Raw genomic sequence first — 14,417 nt, 5'->3', positions numbered from 1 at the left:
TCTGCTTACCATAGATAGATATTAATGTTCCAAATTCCATACAACCGTGTTCATGAACAGTTTTTTTTTTCTTTTCTCAAATCTAAAACTCTCCAGGAATTCTTCCTACACTGGGTACATCCATCTCCAAATCCTTCCGGTTATTATATACTAAAAAAACTTATGTGACTAATAGTTCCCGGCATATGATGCTCAATGTGTGTTTATGTGTTTCTACCTTTTCTATTGTGGTTTCTCAGTGATCCAAACCGATCTAAACGGTACCTTCAAAGCTAAACAGTGCTAAACGGTGTTCGGTGTATAAACTGAATCAAGTTCGATGACGTAGGGGGACGTATACACTAAAAATGCTACAACACTTAAAAATGTGTCGCTCCGGAAGAGAAGTTTGGAAGGATACCACACCAGTGCAGGACGATTTCGTAGACAACTCTCAAAACAGATCAATTCAAATACCTACGTCCAGTAAAGTTCTATAACTTCAAAATCAACCTGTGCTGAATTACAGAAAACGACGTCGATCTCTAACTCCTAGTGAACGAACTATTAACGTGTTCTGACGGACAAAACTTTTAGTAAACTGGCAACCCTGTCTAAAACTGACAGATAAATAAAATGGCCGCAATCGTTGTTTTTCTTTCTTGTTTCGTTCACGATCACACCACAGTCAGGTGGATTATGAGATCAGCAGAACTTTACGTAACCTCGCTTTTTTCCTCCACGATTTACAGAACTCGATCGAATCGGCACTCTCTTTAGTTACAACAGAAAATATAAAAGTCAGGCTAGTTAAAGAAATAAATCTCTCTCTTCGTCTCTTTCTCTCCTTTTTTTCTTACTTGCTCTATATATACCGTCAAACGTTACTTTTACTTGCCTAACCTTCCTATCAAGTATAATGTATCATTTATATGTATAAAGTATGTGTGTTTGTGTTGGTTAGTTTGATACTTAAAAAGTTATATCAATTTTCCGCTTCAAACTTCGCTACAACTTTCGCTTGATTAAAAAAAAAGGAAAAAAATGCGTTACCAATATAGAAATATTTAAACTTAAAGAAACGTTCTACGAAACTACCGTCAAAAATATGAAAAATAAAATTGCTATGAAAATCACAACTTACTCTCATGTATGTATATGTGTACGCGTCGGGAATACCGTCGGGATGGGCGGGGGCCGGGGGTTTCAGGTCAGTTTGTGGAAGCGAAAAAGTAATATATACCGCGTTATGTGTATAAAAATAATTAACAAAAAAGATTCCTCGGTCGACGTCGATCGTTGGTGCCTGGCCGCTATTCGCCCGAATCGTCCACCAACGGTTGATTGTGTGGAGGAGGAGGAGCAGGCTGCCGGTACTTGATGATCACGTTGGCCGTCCCGCTGCCAACGTTCTTGCAGCAGCCGACGATCTTCATCTGTTTGGCGGCGACGGTGCCACCACCGCAGCCACTGTTGATCACGATCGTGCCGATCGATCCGGAGCCGGCCGATGGTAGCGACGCCGAGGAAGATGATGCTGATGGTGCAGCGGCTGCGGTCGCAGCCGGGATGCCAGTTAGGAATGAGGAAGGAGGAGCAGTGATGCCAGCTGATCATGAGGTCTGCTTAACGACGATCACGCCCGGTCGACACTGTTGGTGCTGCTGGAGGATCTGCGACGCGGTGCTGTGTTGCGGGACGGAGGGTGCGGAGGAGGAGGGGACTGAAGGGGAGGGACTGCAACCGCCGGCGGCCAGCGCAACGGTGGGAGTGATGGAGACTGAGACGATCGCGGGGTTGCCGCTGGGATTGCTGGAGGTGTTACTGGAAGGGATGCTGGTGGTGGAGGAGGAGGTAGCGGAGGAGACTGTTGAGCAGGTACCTGTGGAGGGTGGTGTCCGGAACGTCAGGTACGGTTCCAGCTGACTTTGGCGGAGTTCGCGTTCCTTCTGTTTGCTGGACGTGATCAACGCAAGAGGTACTTCCTGAACCGCCGCCGCAGCCTGCTGCTGCTGTTGAGGAGCTACGTTGTCGAAGGCATCGCCTTCCAGGTGCCTTATCGCCTCCACTATCGTCTCCAGATTATGGCGGCAGGTGTTGATCCTGGAGGCGGCTTGCTGCTGCTGGGATGTAACCAACTTACTGCTGGTCAAGTGCGATAGGTGATCGTCACTGACGACGATCGACGAGGGAGAATCGATACGCTCGACTTCCACTTTGGGTTCCGCCTTGATGGCCTTCTCCAGGATCGTTGCATAGCGGTTTTTCTTGGGTGGCAATGTGACAACCGTTTCGATCGTGGGCGATCGCGATCGGGATCGTTTGATGAACACTTTCTCTTCCTTAATCGGGACAATCGCTGGCTTGGCAATGGGCTGCGTTATGACAGTCTCTTCGATAATTTCCGGTCCGCAGACGACCAGCTGCTTCTTACCTCCGGCGTCCAAAGCGATCAGTTGAACACTGTCCGGTTCTCGGGCCATTTTGGCCGGGACTATTTTGGATATCGCTGGGACGATTACTTCTTCCACAGGTTCGCTCGTCTCAACCAATTCCGGATGATCTTGATAAAGTACCCGAGCCGGGTAGATCTGTCGTTCTAACGCCTTTAATCTCTCCTCGAAGACCGCCTTCTTCCGTCGCTCGATCTCCAGCTGGTGTTTCAAATCCAAGTAGTCCTTCGCCGATACGTTGAACGGAGGAACGGGGCGCCCGTTGACCGCTGTGACCAGTGTCGTTGTTCCGGCCGCGCTATTCACGACCTGCATGAGGCTGACCGGTTCCGGTGACATAGATCCGAGTCCTTCGTCCGACGAGTCCGACACCGGCTGGATGATGGCGTCAATTTTGCGCTTCTTGGCGATGGTGGCCACTTGGGCGGCTGCGGCCGTTGGAGCCGCCGCTCCGGTTGAGCTGTTGTTGACCATGACGGCCGCTGTCGTTACCGGACCTGTGGCGGTCAGTACGGTAACACCGGGAACAGTCTGTGGGGTGGCTTGCTGGAGCTCGGCCGCTGCCACCGCTCCGTTGTGGTCCTGCTGGTCAAGTAACCGCTTGAGTTGGCAATTTTGCGACAGCAGTCGGGTTTTCTCCTGCTCCAGGGTGTAGATGTATTCTGCTGTTTGCTGAAGGATTGCCGCCTGTTGGGAAAAGAAAGAATAAAGGCACAATTAGGAACACGGAATCTCATGTCATTTATTGGTTTGAATACAGTGAATTTGTAAATAAATAAATAAATTAGTAGCTCCTTGTAGTAAAATAGGGAATCGCGCCACTTGGGCGGTGGCTTCTATATTCGTCTGTTTTTCACTATAACTCAGTCAAATTTGAACCAATTGACACAACTTTTGGAATATGGTGAGATAGGTATAGTATCTACCCGTGTACAACATTTCAAGTCAATCGGTTCAAAATTGACTGAGTTATAGTGGAAAACAGACGAATATAGAAGCCACCGCCCAAGTGGCGCGATACCCTAATTGAATAAAATTGATAATATCACAAAATAAAAAGTCTGGAAACGTTAATCGGTTGTTTTTCATTTATTCTTGCTAGGAAAAATGTAAAAACCATCATTTATTTCTATTTTCACTAATAAATCACTTGCACCAACTATAGGTACACGGTTCCTATTATGGTGGTAAAATTTAACATTGGTTCCTATAGTGGCGCATCCCATTGAATTCTTATGGGACCCACCACTATAGGAACACTACCACCACTATAGGTGCAAAGGAGCAAAAAATTAAGGAAAATAATTGTTTAAAATAGGTTTTTCGAAAAATCCTGAGCACAAAACTGAATTAATGTCATTAAGTATAATGCATCTACCAAAAATGTCATTTGCGAGCTTTTTGGTCGAAGTGAGGCTAAATTGCCACTACCACCACTAAGGGAGCGTTTACCCTACCCAAGCAACACACATGTTATATAAGAGTTACGACAGCGCAAGTTTTGGTTTTATAGAAGTTAATTTGACGTAATTCTAACATTGTGTTGAAATAACGTATAATAAACTCATATACAACCAAAACTTGCGCTGTCGTAACTTTTATATAACATGTGTGTTGCTTGGGTATATGGAATAGATGTTAATTTGATCATGACACTGACGACCGACTACAACTAGGATCTAATGGATGGTTCTAAACCTTCATTTATCTATTGTTTACGGTACCGAAGTCTGGCAAGTCAGTGTCAAGTCATTCCCTAACACGGACATCAAATTGTAGAGACAAACTCTAGCTATGAACGTTGCTGCGATCAAGAAGGCGATCAGTCAAACTGAACACAATTCCAGAATAGACTGAAAACAATAGATTGAAAACAATCAATGAAATCTTCTTATCCTGTTCAGAATTTGTTATCTATTTGAGTAACAGGGTACAGTTCATGTTTGGTATTGTGTATGCTCAGTTTGTGAGTAATTTATCCTAACATTTGTAATGTTCTATGTGTCGTTTTTATTTTTATTTTATTTTTTATTTTTATTTTTAACTCAATGTTCTATAGAACTCAACCAAGTACTTCCAGTAATATCCGTTCGAACGCAGTCACGACGCATCACATGTGTGGTCTATTTTGAGTGCATTTGCATACGTACCGACATTAGAGTGGGTCATCGTTTATATGGAAAAATGAAAAATTCAATGGTATCCCATCAGATCAAAGTTTTTTTGATCCCATTTCAGGACCCAAGTAAGTGTGCAAAATTTGGGCACGATCGGTTATGTCTACGTTTTGCGCATCGCGTTTGAAGTTTGTATGGGGTTTTACATGGGAAAACACACTTTTTTGCATTTCTCTCATAAACAAGCTCAAATTTGTCTAAACCCATGTAACCGATAAAATTAAAACATAGCCTAGGGTGTCCTGAAAAACTTTGTCGAAGATCGCGAAATGATCTGATGCTTATGAAAAAAGTTATAACGTTGGCATTGCTTGGCGAAACAGCATGATTTTGTTGCTATTGTTATTCCTTTACATGTTAAAACATAAACACATGTATGGGGTTCGTTGGTTATAACTATTTTCACAAGCATCGGATCGCTTTGCGGTCTTCAACAAAGTTTTTCAAAATATTCTAAGCTATCATTTAATAGTATCGGTTAAAAAGTTTCAGACGAACTTTTTCAACTTATGACAAAAAAGCAAAAAAGTATGTTTTCCCATTCAAAATTCCATACAAGTTTCAATTGCAATGCGCAAAGTGTAGACGCAACCGATCGTGCTCAAATTTTGCACAGATACTCAGGACCCGAAACGGAACCAAAAAAGCTTTGATCTGAGAAAACGGTTCTGATGACCCACACTAACCGACATAGCACAAAAAGCAAAATCAAAACATATGTGACGACGATGTCTGAGCCTGAGCCAAACCCCCTACTTGTCGCGCACAAATTGTTGCGTTGACGACGCCGACGATGACGATTCTTCATCCAATATGCATGCATGCACCGACTGAGCTGCACTGGTCCGGTTTGTTGGTGCATCTATTTCTGGTACCGTGCTGCACATTCACATGCTTTTAGACAGTCACATAAACCTATATCTATGGATTGCTGCCGCCGTTGCCAGACAACGGACGAGAGCAGGCGGGTGCGCGTACGCATTTGCATTGACTGTGGTCATGGATGCACTGCACGATGCCATGATGCGATGCAGTTGGATGTTTGTGGGGTGTCTGTCTGACTGTCTCGTTGCATGTGCATTAAGGTGGCCCACACTTACATGAAAAACAAAAATCAAAAGTCTTACCTCCTCAATCAGTTGTTTTGGACTCCTAGAAGCTACGTTCAAAATTTGAGCAAAATCGGTTAAGCCTAAGGGGGCGCTCAAAACGGTTGAAGTTTGTATGGGAAAACTTGGCCAAATGTATGCAGATATTTTAAGTTTTCGAATTTTTCCGCTAGGTGGCGCTGTAAGCGTTCAATAATCAAACCCTTTGGTATTACTGTAGGTGACTATATGCCAAACAACTGTGTCGAAGTTATACCCCAGCTAAAGTGAGGATAAACTTTATTGTTGTTTTTCCAATGCGTGTAAAGGAATAATATCATTAATGAAATCTCAATACTTTGCCTCACTTTGCTTAGGGTATAACTTTTTTCACAGCCGTCGGATCACTTGATGATCTTCGATAAAGTTCTTTGGCATAAAGTCACCTAAAAAAATACCAAAGGCTTTATTTTTTAAACGCTTACAGCGCCATCTAGCGTCCAAATTCGAAAACCTAAAATTTCTGCATACATTTGGCCAAGTTTTCCCATACAAACTTCAAGCGTTTTGAGCGCCCCCTTAGGCTCAACCGATTTTGCTCAAATTTTGAACGTAGCTTCTGGGAGTCCAAAACAACTGATTTAGGGGGTAAGACTTGACATTTTTCGAAATTTTTGTTTTGTTTATAAGTGTGGGCCACCCTAATGTGCATGCTTATGCACCTCATATAAAAGCTCCACCGACGTCGCGTCGTTTCCTCAGATAAAGAGGATGATGACGATTGGCTGCTGCTTGCGGCATAATTCGCCAATACAGGTTGAAGGGATTTGTGAGAATGCATATATGAAAAGAGCGGGATGCATTGCAATTAAACCTTCTCAAGAAGTGTCTGGTAAACAAATATAGTCGCATCCATGCTATTGTCTGGTATTTGTAAATGAATAAGGGACGTCATCGTTGCTAACCATCCCCTCCCACGGCAAAGGATAGCTTGAAGAGCACCTGCAGGGATACAGTCTAATGAGCAGATCGATTAAAACAGATAAAACAACCTGTTCTCAACAATCTTCTGTGATATGAAATAATGTGAGTACCTACTTATCAGAAACACAATCTATTCGAATTGCATGTTTTCTTCCCCTTCCTGTATTTTATGGCATAGTTTACTAATTGTTTAAATGCCATTTACATATTTTTTTTATAATTATACGTTTGTCAGATGTTTTTAATCTCAACGAATTATTCCTAATCAAGGGGCCATGTATTAGTATAATTAGTGTATTAGAAGTACAGTAGACGTTCGATAAGTGCAACATGTTTACGTTTCAGTTACCGAATGAAATTCGCTAACTGCAACGACTGACAGCCGCCAAACAATTATCAATTGCTGTTGGACGCAGCCAGAATGCACTCAAAAACATCGCAATACAGCTGTAGTGCATTTGAAAAACATCGCAACTCTGTTGACGTTTCGTTTTTGACAGATAGCGGTGCGATAACTGCGAAATTGTTGCACTTAGCGGACTTGCAGTTAAAAAGCATTGCAGTTAAACCGTTTGCACCGAGCAAACGTCTACTGCAGTGGTCACCAAACTGCGGCCCTCGACCAGGTTTAGTGCGGCCCGCGAACTGATTTTGAAATGTATTAAAAAGTGGCCCGCTCATAGATTTCATAATGACAATCAGAAGTTTCACCATATTCTAGTTGTTTCGAAAAGTATTTTCGAATTTTATTCCGAAAATATTCAAAACTGTTGTGAAGAACAGTGTTTTTCTCTCAAATAATGAGTTTAGGCTAAATTCCACAAGCATTCCCCTAGCAATGCTTTTGGGAATTTTCCTTAAAATATCTATTTAAATCGTCTACGAATACTTGCACACATTGCTCTGGAAATCATGTCTGCAGGTTTTTCTTCATTGGCTTCCTATGAAATTACGCAAGAAAAACTTTGAAAAAATCACCAAGGATTTCGTATCTCCAGGCAGTTTTTCGGAATTTCTTCCGAAAACTCTGAAATCCCTACAAATCATACTGAAATTTCTCAAAATTCAGGAGAAGTCCCAAAAAACCTCACAGTTCCATGTTTTTCTTTTAAATAAAGGGTTCGATATACTTTTCAGGAATTCTCTAAGCTGCAGTAAGAAACTCCATTTGCTCAACATTATACCAAGAACTACAAATCCTAAATGTTACGGTCTTGAAAATTTAGTTTTAATTTCCCTGTGATTTTAAGGATTTTTCCGAGTGAAATAAAATCTGCTGATAACTTTTGTTAAGTTCTCTATTCTTGTTTAAACTTTTCAAAAATCAAACAAATGGGTTTTGTGTTGGATCTTGAAAATTGAAAATAAACTCTAGAATGACTTGCGGCCCGCAGTCTCTTTTCAAAATTCAATTTTGGCCCGCATGGACATTTAGGCTGAGGATCACTGGTCTACTGTATTACCATCAAAGTAATCGTACTGGCTAAAATCAAGGCTGTGACAGATGAATCAAAAAACAAACATTGTTTATCGAAAAAATCGGCAGCAGAGTTTGCTACGATGCACTAATATATTTCAGTATACTATAATATACTAAGCCAAGAATTATACGTGTCTGGCCCCTTGTTCCTAACCCATAGCATAGTTTGGACAAAATACACTGCACACTTTTGGACATATTTTTCCAGGTAAGATCATTGATGTACTCGTTTTTCTTACCTGAAGCTAATTAATTTTAGGCGACTTTATGGATATTTTTTGGATTTATTTGAAGCTTCTCGGTAAGATCCTTTCGAGCAATCCTAAGCAGAAGACGTGCTGATGCAGGGTTATAACAGTTTAAGAGGACTTATTCATCATCAAAACTATAAAAAAGTTATCGCCAATACAACTTAATTTTGAATTACAGACCCTTAGAAGAAAAGCTTCTTTGTCATACAAAAGGGAATAAACTCAGTGGTTCCCAACCTTTTTGAGGTGGCGATCCCCTTTAAGAATTGTCGAAACATCTGCGGCCCAATGAAGGTTTTTGGAAAAAAAATGAATCAAATGAACCAAACCGAATTTTTGGGTACAGTGACGTAGCGAGAAATTTACTGTGGGAGGGGTTTTCGACGGTCAATGATACGTTTTTTTATTCGACACTCACATTTCGTAAACAATGATGTCATGTACATTCAACTTCAGTCATAGCTGAAAAATAGCGGCGCAGCCGAAAAAAAATTTCTTCTGAAGGCGTTTTATACTGCAAAATTGTTCCTAAAATTGTGGCTTTTGGGGGTGACGGTATACAAAATTAAAAATTGGTATAATTTGCACAAAATAGAATAATTTTTTTACAATTTTTTGGTAACATTGCGGCCCCCTTGGACTGGCTTCACGGCCCCCCAGGGGGCCGCGGACCACCGGTTGGGAACCCGTGAACTAGATCAAGAAAATATTTATGTTTATTGCAGATTTCGACCACGTCCATCAAGAAAATTAACGTTTTCCACACTTTATCTTCGTCGGTGCTTTATCTACTACATATATAAAGAATTGCTGCATGGAGTGGAGTATTATATCTCGATTGATGAATGGACGAATATCATTTGGTGAGCTCGTTCCATGCAACGGTGTTAAAGCAAAACTGTAATAAACATACAGTAGACGTTCGCTCGGTGCAAACGGTTTAACTGCAATGCTTTTTAACTGCAAGGCCGCTAAGTGCAACAATTTTGCAGTTATCACACCGCTATCTGTCAAAAACGAAACGTCAACAAAGTTGCGATGTTTTTCAAATGCACTACAGCTGCATTGCGATGTTTTTGAGTGCATTCTGGCTGCGTCCAACAGCAAGACAACTGTTTGACGGCTGTCAGTCGTTGCAGTTAGCGAATTTCATTCGGTAACTGAAACATAAACATGTTGCACTTACCGAAAGTCTACTGTACATGTTGTACATAAAAGCAGATTTGTTCCAAAACGTAACCTGAATGAACCCATTAGCTTTACAGATATTTTCATTTGTTAAAAAGAATATGGGAAATCGGGGTACCTATCGTTAACTTGCTTAGAGTATCATGACCGCAAGCATTCAACATGTACGGAATCGAGACAAATTCATTCACACCTATCTGCACACACACACGCTGGCTATGATGCTAACTGACCAACAGGTTCACCATTCGCCGCTTCAAAACTAACAACCCTCTCGTACCTCTATCTACTTACTATAAGGTTTAAGTAGGTACCAACATCATCAATAGCACAACACACCGCACGCGTAGCGTCGGCGAACAGGTGAAGAAACTCTTGTCCTTCAAATCGGCCCGATTGATAGAGAGAGAGCATACATGGCTAGAGGACCGAGCGCAAGCTTCATCATCACCATACACTTCTACGTACACACCACAATCACAGCTGGTAGATACCGGTGCTTGGCCAACAGGCTAGCAAATAGCAGAAGGAGGTGTGCTTTTAAGCCCCAACCGAAAACCAGTCAGCCAGCCGGTGAACGGAGCGTGAAAATCTCCTCCGTCTTCTCCGGTACTGTGTCGTCGTATCTCCTCGCTCAGCCGGTGCCGGTATATGTTTGCAGCTGTTCTAATGCCCTGGTCCTCCTTAGAGGTTGAATGTATTTTTACTGGCAGCAGTAAGCTGCCCCCAGTAGGTATTCTAAGCAACTTGTGGAGGCACGATCCACACAAGAAGAGATATTTGAATGAAAAGACTTAGAAGGCTGAACAAAACAAAATTCGCGATTTCTATGACGAGTTCAAGGTTAACCAAACTGTTTGGTTTGTTGGAGAATAAACCTCAGCGCGCTTTTGTATTAGCTTTAATTGCGTCGTCGTTCTGGTGATAATGAAGGGTTGAGGAAATCTGCTCACTGCACTGCGAGTCAATTGATTGTATTTTGACTACTTTTCCTTCAAGACTTATGCAATTAGTAATGCAAATTTTGTTGACTTCTTTGAGTATGTAGGCTCAGTGTACCAGTTATGGCTATAGTACCTCGAATTCGCCATAGTTGATTTTCAACCTTTAAAGATACAAATCAACAAGAAAAAAATCATGAACAACAGATCACGATCACAAAAGATGATTGCAATCATTCAAACTTCACAATTTGCTCAAATTATGGTAGAAATAAATCATTTTCCTTAATTTTTCGGCCTCCTTGCACCCTATTTCGCCATAGTGTACCAGTTATGGCAACTCCCATAAGGAATGCATGTAAATAGTGCGAAGTGGAACCCAAATTAACAAATGTGTCCATAACTGGTACAGGGTTCCTATCATTGGCACACGCCGTAATAAATACTAAAAGTAGTTTTGGCTCCGTTTCTATATTTTTCCTGTAAAGTATTGAAACAAATCAATCATTTGACTTATTGTTTACATTCGTCGGTCTTCTTCTTATTTTTGTAGAAATAGTTTTTCTTAGGTAGTGCGATAACTGGTACAGGTACCCTATCATCTTATCCAGGAAACCTTTTGTTGTTGCCCTGCTATCTCAAACTTATCCTACATATATGAATAGGAAACCAAGTAATGATGGGACTTATGTGCGATTTCAGGCAGTATATGAAAGCAAGAAATGTTTAATACGCTGTCAGTTAATAACTGTAGAAATACTCATACAACAGTGGTGTTCAGACTAAAACGGTAGCTGTATCAGAATTGAAATTTTTCGTCACAGGGATTTAAAATAATCAAACTTGTAGGTATAGCAAGCAACCTGCATTTGGACGTATTTATAACAATTTAGGGATGGAAGCTTAGGTGAAACATTATCACCTGGACGCCCATTAAAAACATCACCCCCGGCGAAGACTGACGCTTGAGCCTAGCTATTTAGCACTGTAGTAGGAGGAAATGCCAATGCAGAACCCGTAGCTGCCGGGAATGTAAGCGCAATTCTCTGGGTTAGTGAGTTGGTGTCAAGCCTGCGAGCCAGATGTAAAAAGACAAGCACCGAAAAAACAATAAGAGAAGAATGCGAACCAATACCAATGGCGACGCCCACAGCGACGAAAAGGGGCTTGCGATTAAATGGAAGCTCGGTACGTGAACCTGCAGATCTCTCAACTTCATCGGGAGCACCGATATACACTGCACTGTACTGCAGGATTTCGTGTTTGGAATCGTAGCGCTGCAGGAGGTGTGTTGGGCAGAATCACTGGTGCGAACGAGAGGTAATCATACCATTTAACAGAGTTGCGGCTACACATGCAGTGGCGCGTGATCGGTTGGTGACCGATCGAAGAAAAAATATGTAAGTTGAGGATCAAGGGCCGATTCTTCAACATCAGCATATAAATGGTCACAGTCCTCACTCCGGAAGCACTGATGATGACAAAGACGCATTCTACGCGCGCAGCTTGAATGCGAGTACGGCCGCTGCCCAAGCCACGACGTCAAGATAATCATAGGAGACCTAAACGCTCAAGTAGGCCAGAAGGGGGAATTCAGACCGACGATTGGAAAGTTCAGCACAGCCTCTTTCATCGTTACACCTGGAGATCACTACAGCAAACGGAATCGCAAATCGACCACACTTTGATTGATGGACGGTACTTTTTCCGATATTGTCGACGTCAGGACCTATCGTAGCGCTATCATCGACTCTTATCACTGATCACTGGTGATAGTTAAACTACGCCTAAAACTCTTCGTTATTAACACTGTACAGTTCCGGCGGCCGCCCGGGTAGGGTAAATGATGATGGTTGGACCAATTTGACGCATTTTGGAACATAGCCAATATTTGTTTCCAAATATTTCCGTGATTATAATACCAAAGTATACAAAATTTGGTATCAATGGAAAGCTCTACTCTTCTACTTTTTGAAACGTACGAAAAAAACATGAAAAAATATAATAAATTATTAAAATATCGCTTTTATTGGTCACAAAATTCTGATTTTGGTTGGACCAATGCTGATAATGGTTGGACCAAGGAATTGATCATGGTTGGACCAATCATCAAAAAAACACAACTAAGTCGAGATGTTGTTTAAAAAACTTGATTTTTTCATTAAAAGGACATGAATAGTAGCTAGTAGCCGGTACATCCAAGTCATAAAAGCCTTATCGCATATGTTAGATAAATAAGACATCAATTGACTTAAGTGTTGCTTTATGTTTGGTTTTGGTCTGCTTACAAGATCCTTATGGAAGTCCAGCAACTTTTATTCACTAGTCCTGCGCTGCCATGTGTTTCATGGGAATCCCTATTAATGTGGCACACCTATGCTGCACACGGCAATGTGTAATTGATCAGAACTCAAGGAGCTTGCCGAGGTGTTCAACAAGTGATAGCTTTGAAATATGTGCAGTTCTAACTAAGGAGAGTTGATGTACCATGGGAGAGGGTTAAGTTTCGTATTATGGAGGAAAAACCAGGAAGGACAAATGCTAGTAATTTCAATACATTTATTAAAGCTATCGATCTCAAGTAACAGCACGTAAAGCAGTTACCGGCGTGTGGCTGCGTGACCTAAGCTAAATTTAAAGTGAACGGCCTCTTCAAGAATCGATAATACAGGATCAAGTGGGAAAGCTGGCCTATTACGCTTGGTGCCCAATCCACAGCTTAAAGAGACAAACCAGCCAAGTTAAATCAATCAATCAATCCACAGCTGCGCATTTTGAAAGTCTTCGTTATATCAAAGATTCCGTAGGACAAAAACGCTTGTTCCTTAGGCTTGATCTGCGACTAGAAGCGCACAATACCCGGCGTCTCCCAAATCCATGTGAGCATCTCGTCACGTAGCAAATTCCTTCAAAGGCAAGACTTAAATCCTTAAATGTTTCAACCATCAATTACAATTATGTATTTACCAACCTGGTTATACGGCGACTTTCAATTGTTTTCGGAATAAATAATTGAGATCTGTTTAGGAGAAACTGTTTAGGTGCCTACTGTCAACGCGCGGAGAAAACTGTAAACAAACCAAACTGGTCCTAGCAACCAACATGGCTACGGCTTGGTCCAACCAAAATCATAGGCAGGACCAACCATGATAATATTCAGTTGATCCAATTTTACTGATTACTCATATTTTCAAAAGAAAATGATGAATTATTAATTACCCAACGTGAAGTTAACAAATTTTCGCAATAAAATAATACAAAAAGTTGATTCATTTTGAGAAGAATATGACTTCTGTGAATGTTACTAATTGCGTAACTTTGGTGCTCGAATTGTGCTTAGAATGGTCTTCGGTGAAATTCTGAATTATTTAAAAGATTTCAAAAAATATTTAAGAAAATCTATGTTATATCAATGAAAAAGAGGATATGTTTTGACGGTAGGAAGGTACTCGTTCAAATTTTCAGTAAATCATTAAAAAAATTGGCTTTTTCCCAATTGGTCCAACCATGATCAATTTTTAGACTGGTCCAACCGTCATCATTTACCCTACGATCTATACTGCCGAAATATGCAGGGATAAGGCGAGCCTCCTGACGGACAAACGTGAGGTGATCGAAAGGTGGAAGCAGCACTTCGATGAGCACCTGAATGGCGAAGAGAATGCCTGCACGGGGGATCAGCGGAGGAAATGACTATGTTGGTACAGCAGAGGACGGAAATGAGCCAACTCCTACGTTGAAGGAAGTTAGGTAGGGATGCCATTCACCAGCTCAAAACCAACAAAGCAGCTGGTTGGTATCGCAGCTGAACTCATCAAGATGGGCCTAGAAAAGTTGGTCACCTGTCTGCACCGGTGGATCGTCATGAACATGATC

General features: G+C 41.5%; 1 protein-coding gene across 1 annotated transcript; it reads right to left on the bottom strand.

Annotated features, from left to right (window-relative positions):
- Positions 1-789: 789 nt before the first annotated feature.
- Positions 790-9,616, bottom strand: LOC109409625 (uncharacterized). Its single transcript, XM_062847914.1, has 2 exons — positions 9,599-9,616; positions 790-3,119 (listed from the first exon to the last, which is right to left on the bottom strand). Exons 1-2 carry the CDS (start codon positions 9,614-9,616, stop codon positions 1,593-1,595), a joined length of 1,545 nt encoding a protein of 514 aa, XP_062703898.1. The 3' UTR covers positions 790-1,592.
- Between the last annotated feature and the right edge of the window lie 4,801 nt (positions 9,617-14,417).

Source organism: Aedes albopictus, chromosome 2, assembly GCF_035046485.1.
Source record: "Aedes albopictus strain Foshan chromosome 2, AalbF5, whole genome shotgun sequence".
NCBI classification, from domain to species: Eukaryota; Metazoa; Arthropoda; class Insecta; order Diptera; family Culicidae; genus Aedes; species Aedes albopictus.
The sequence above is the reverse complement of the archived record's forward strand: the minus strand, read 5'-3'. Positions and strand labels throughout refer to the sequence as shown.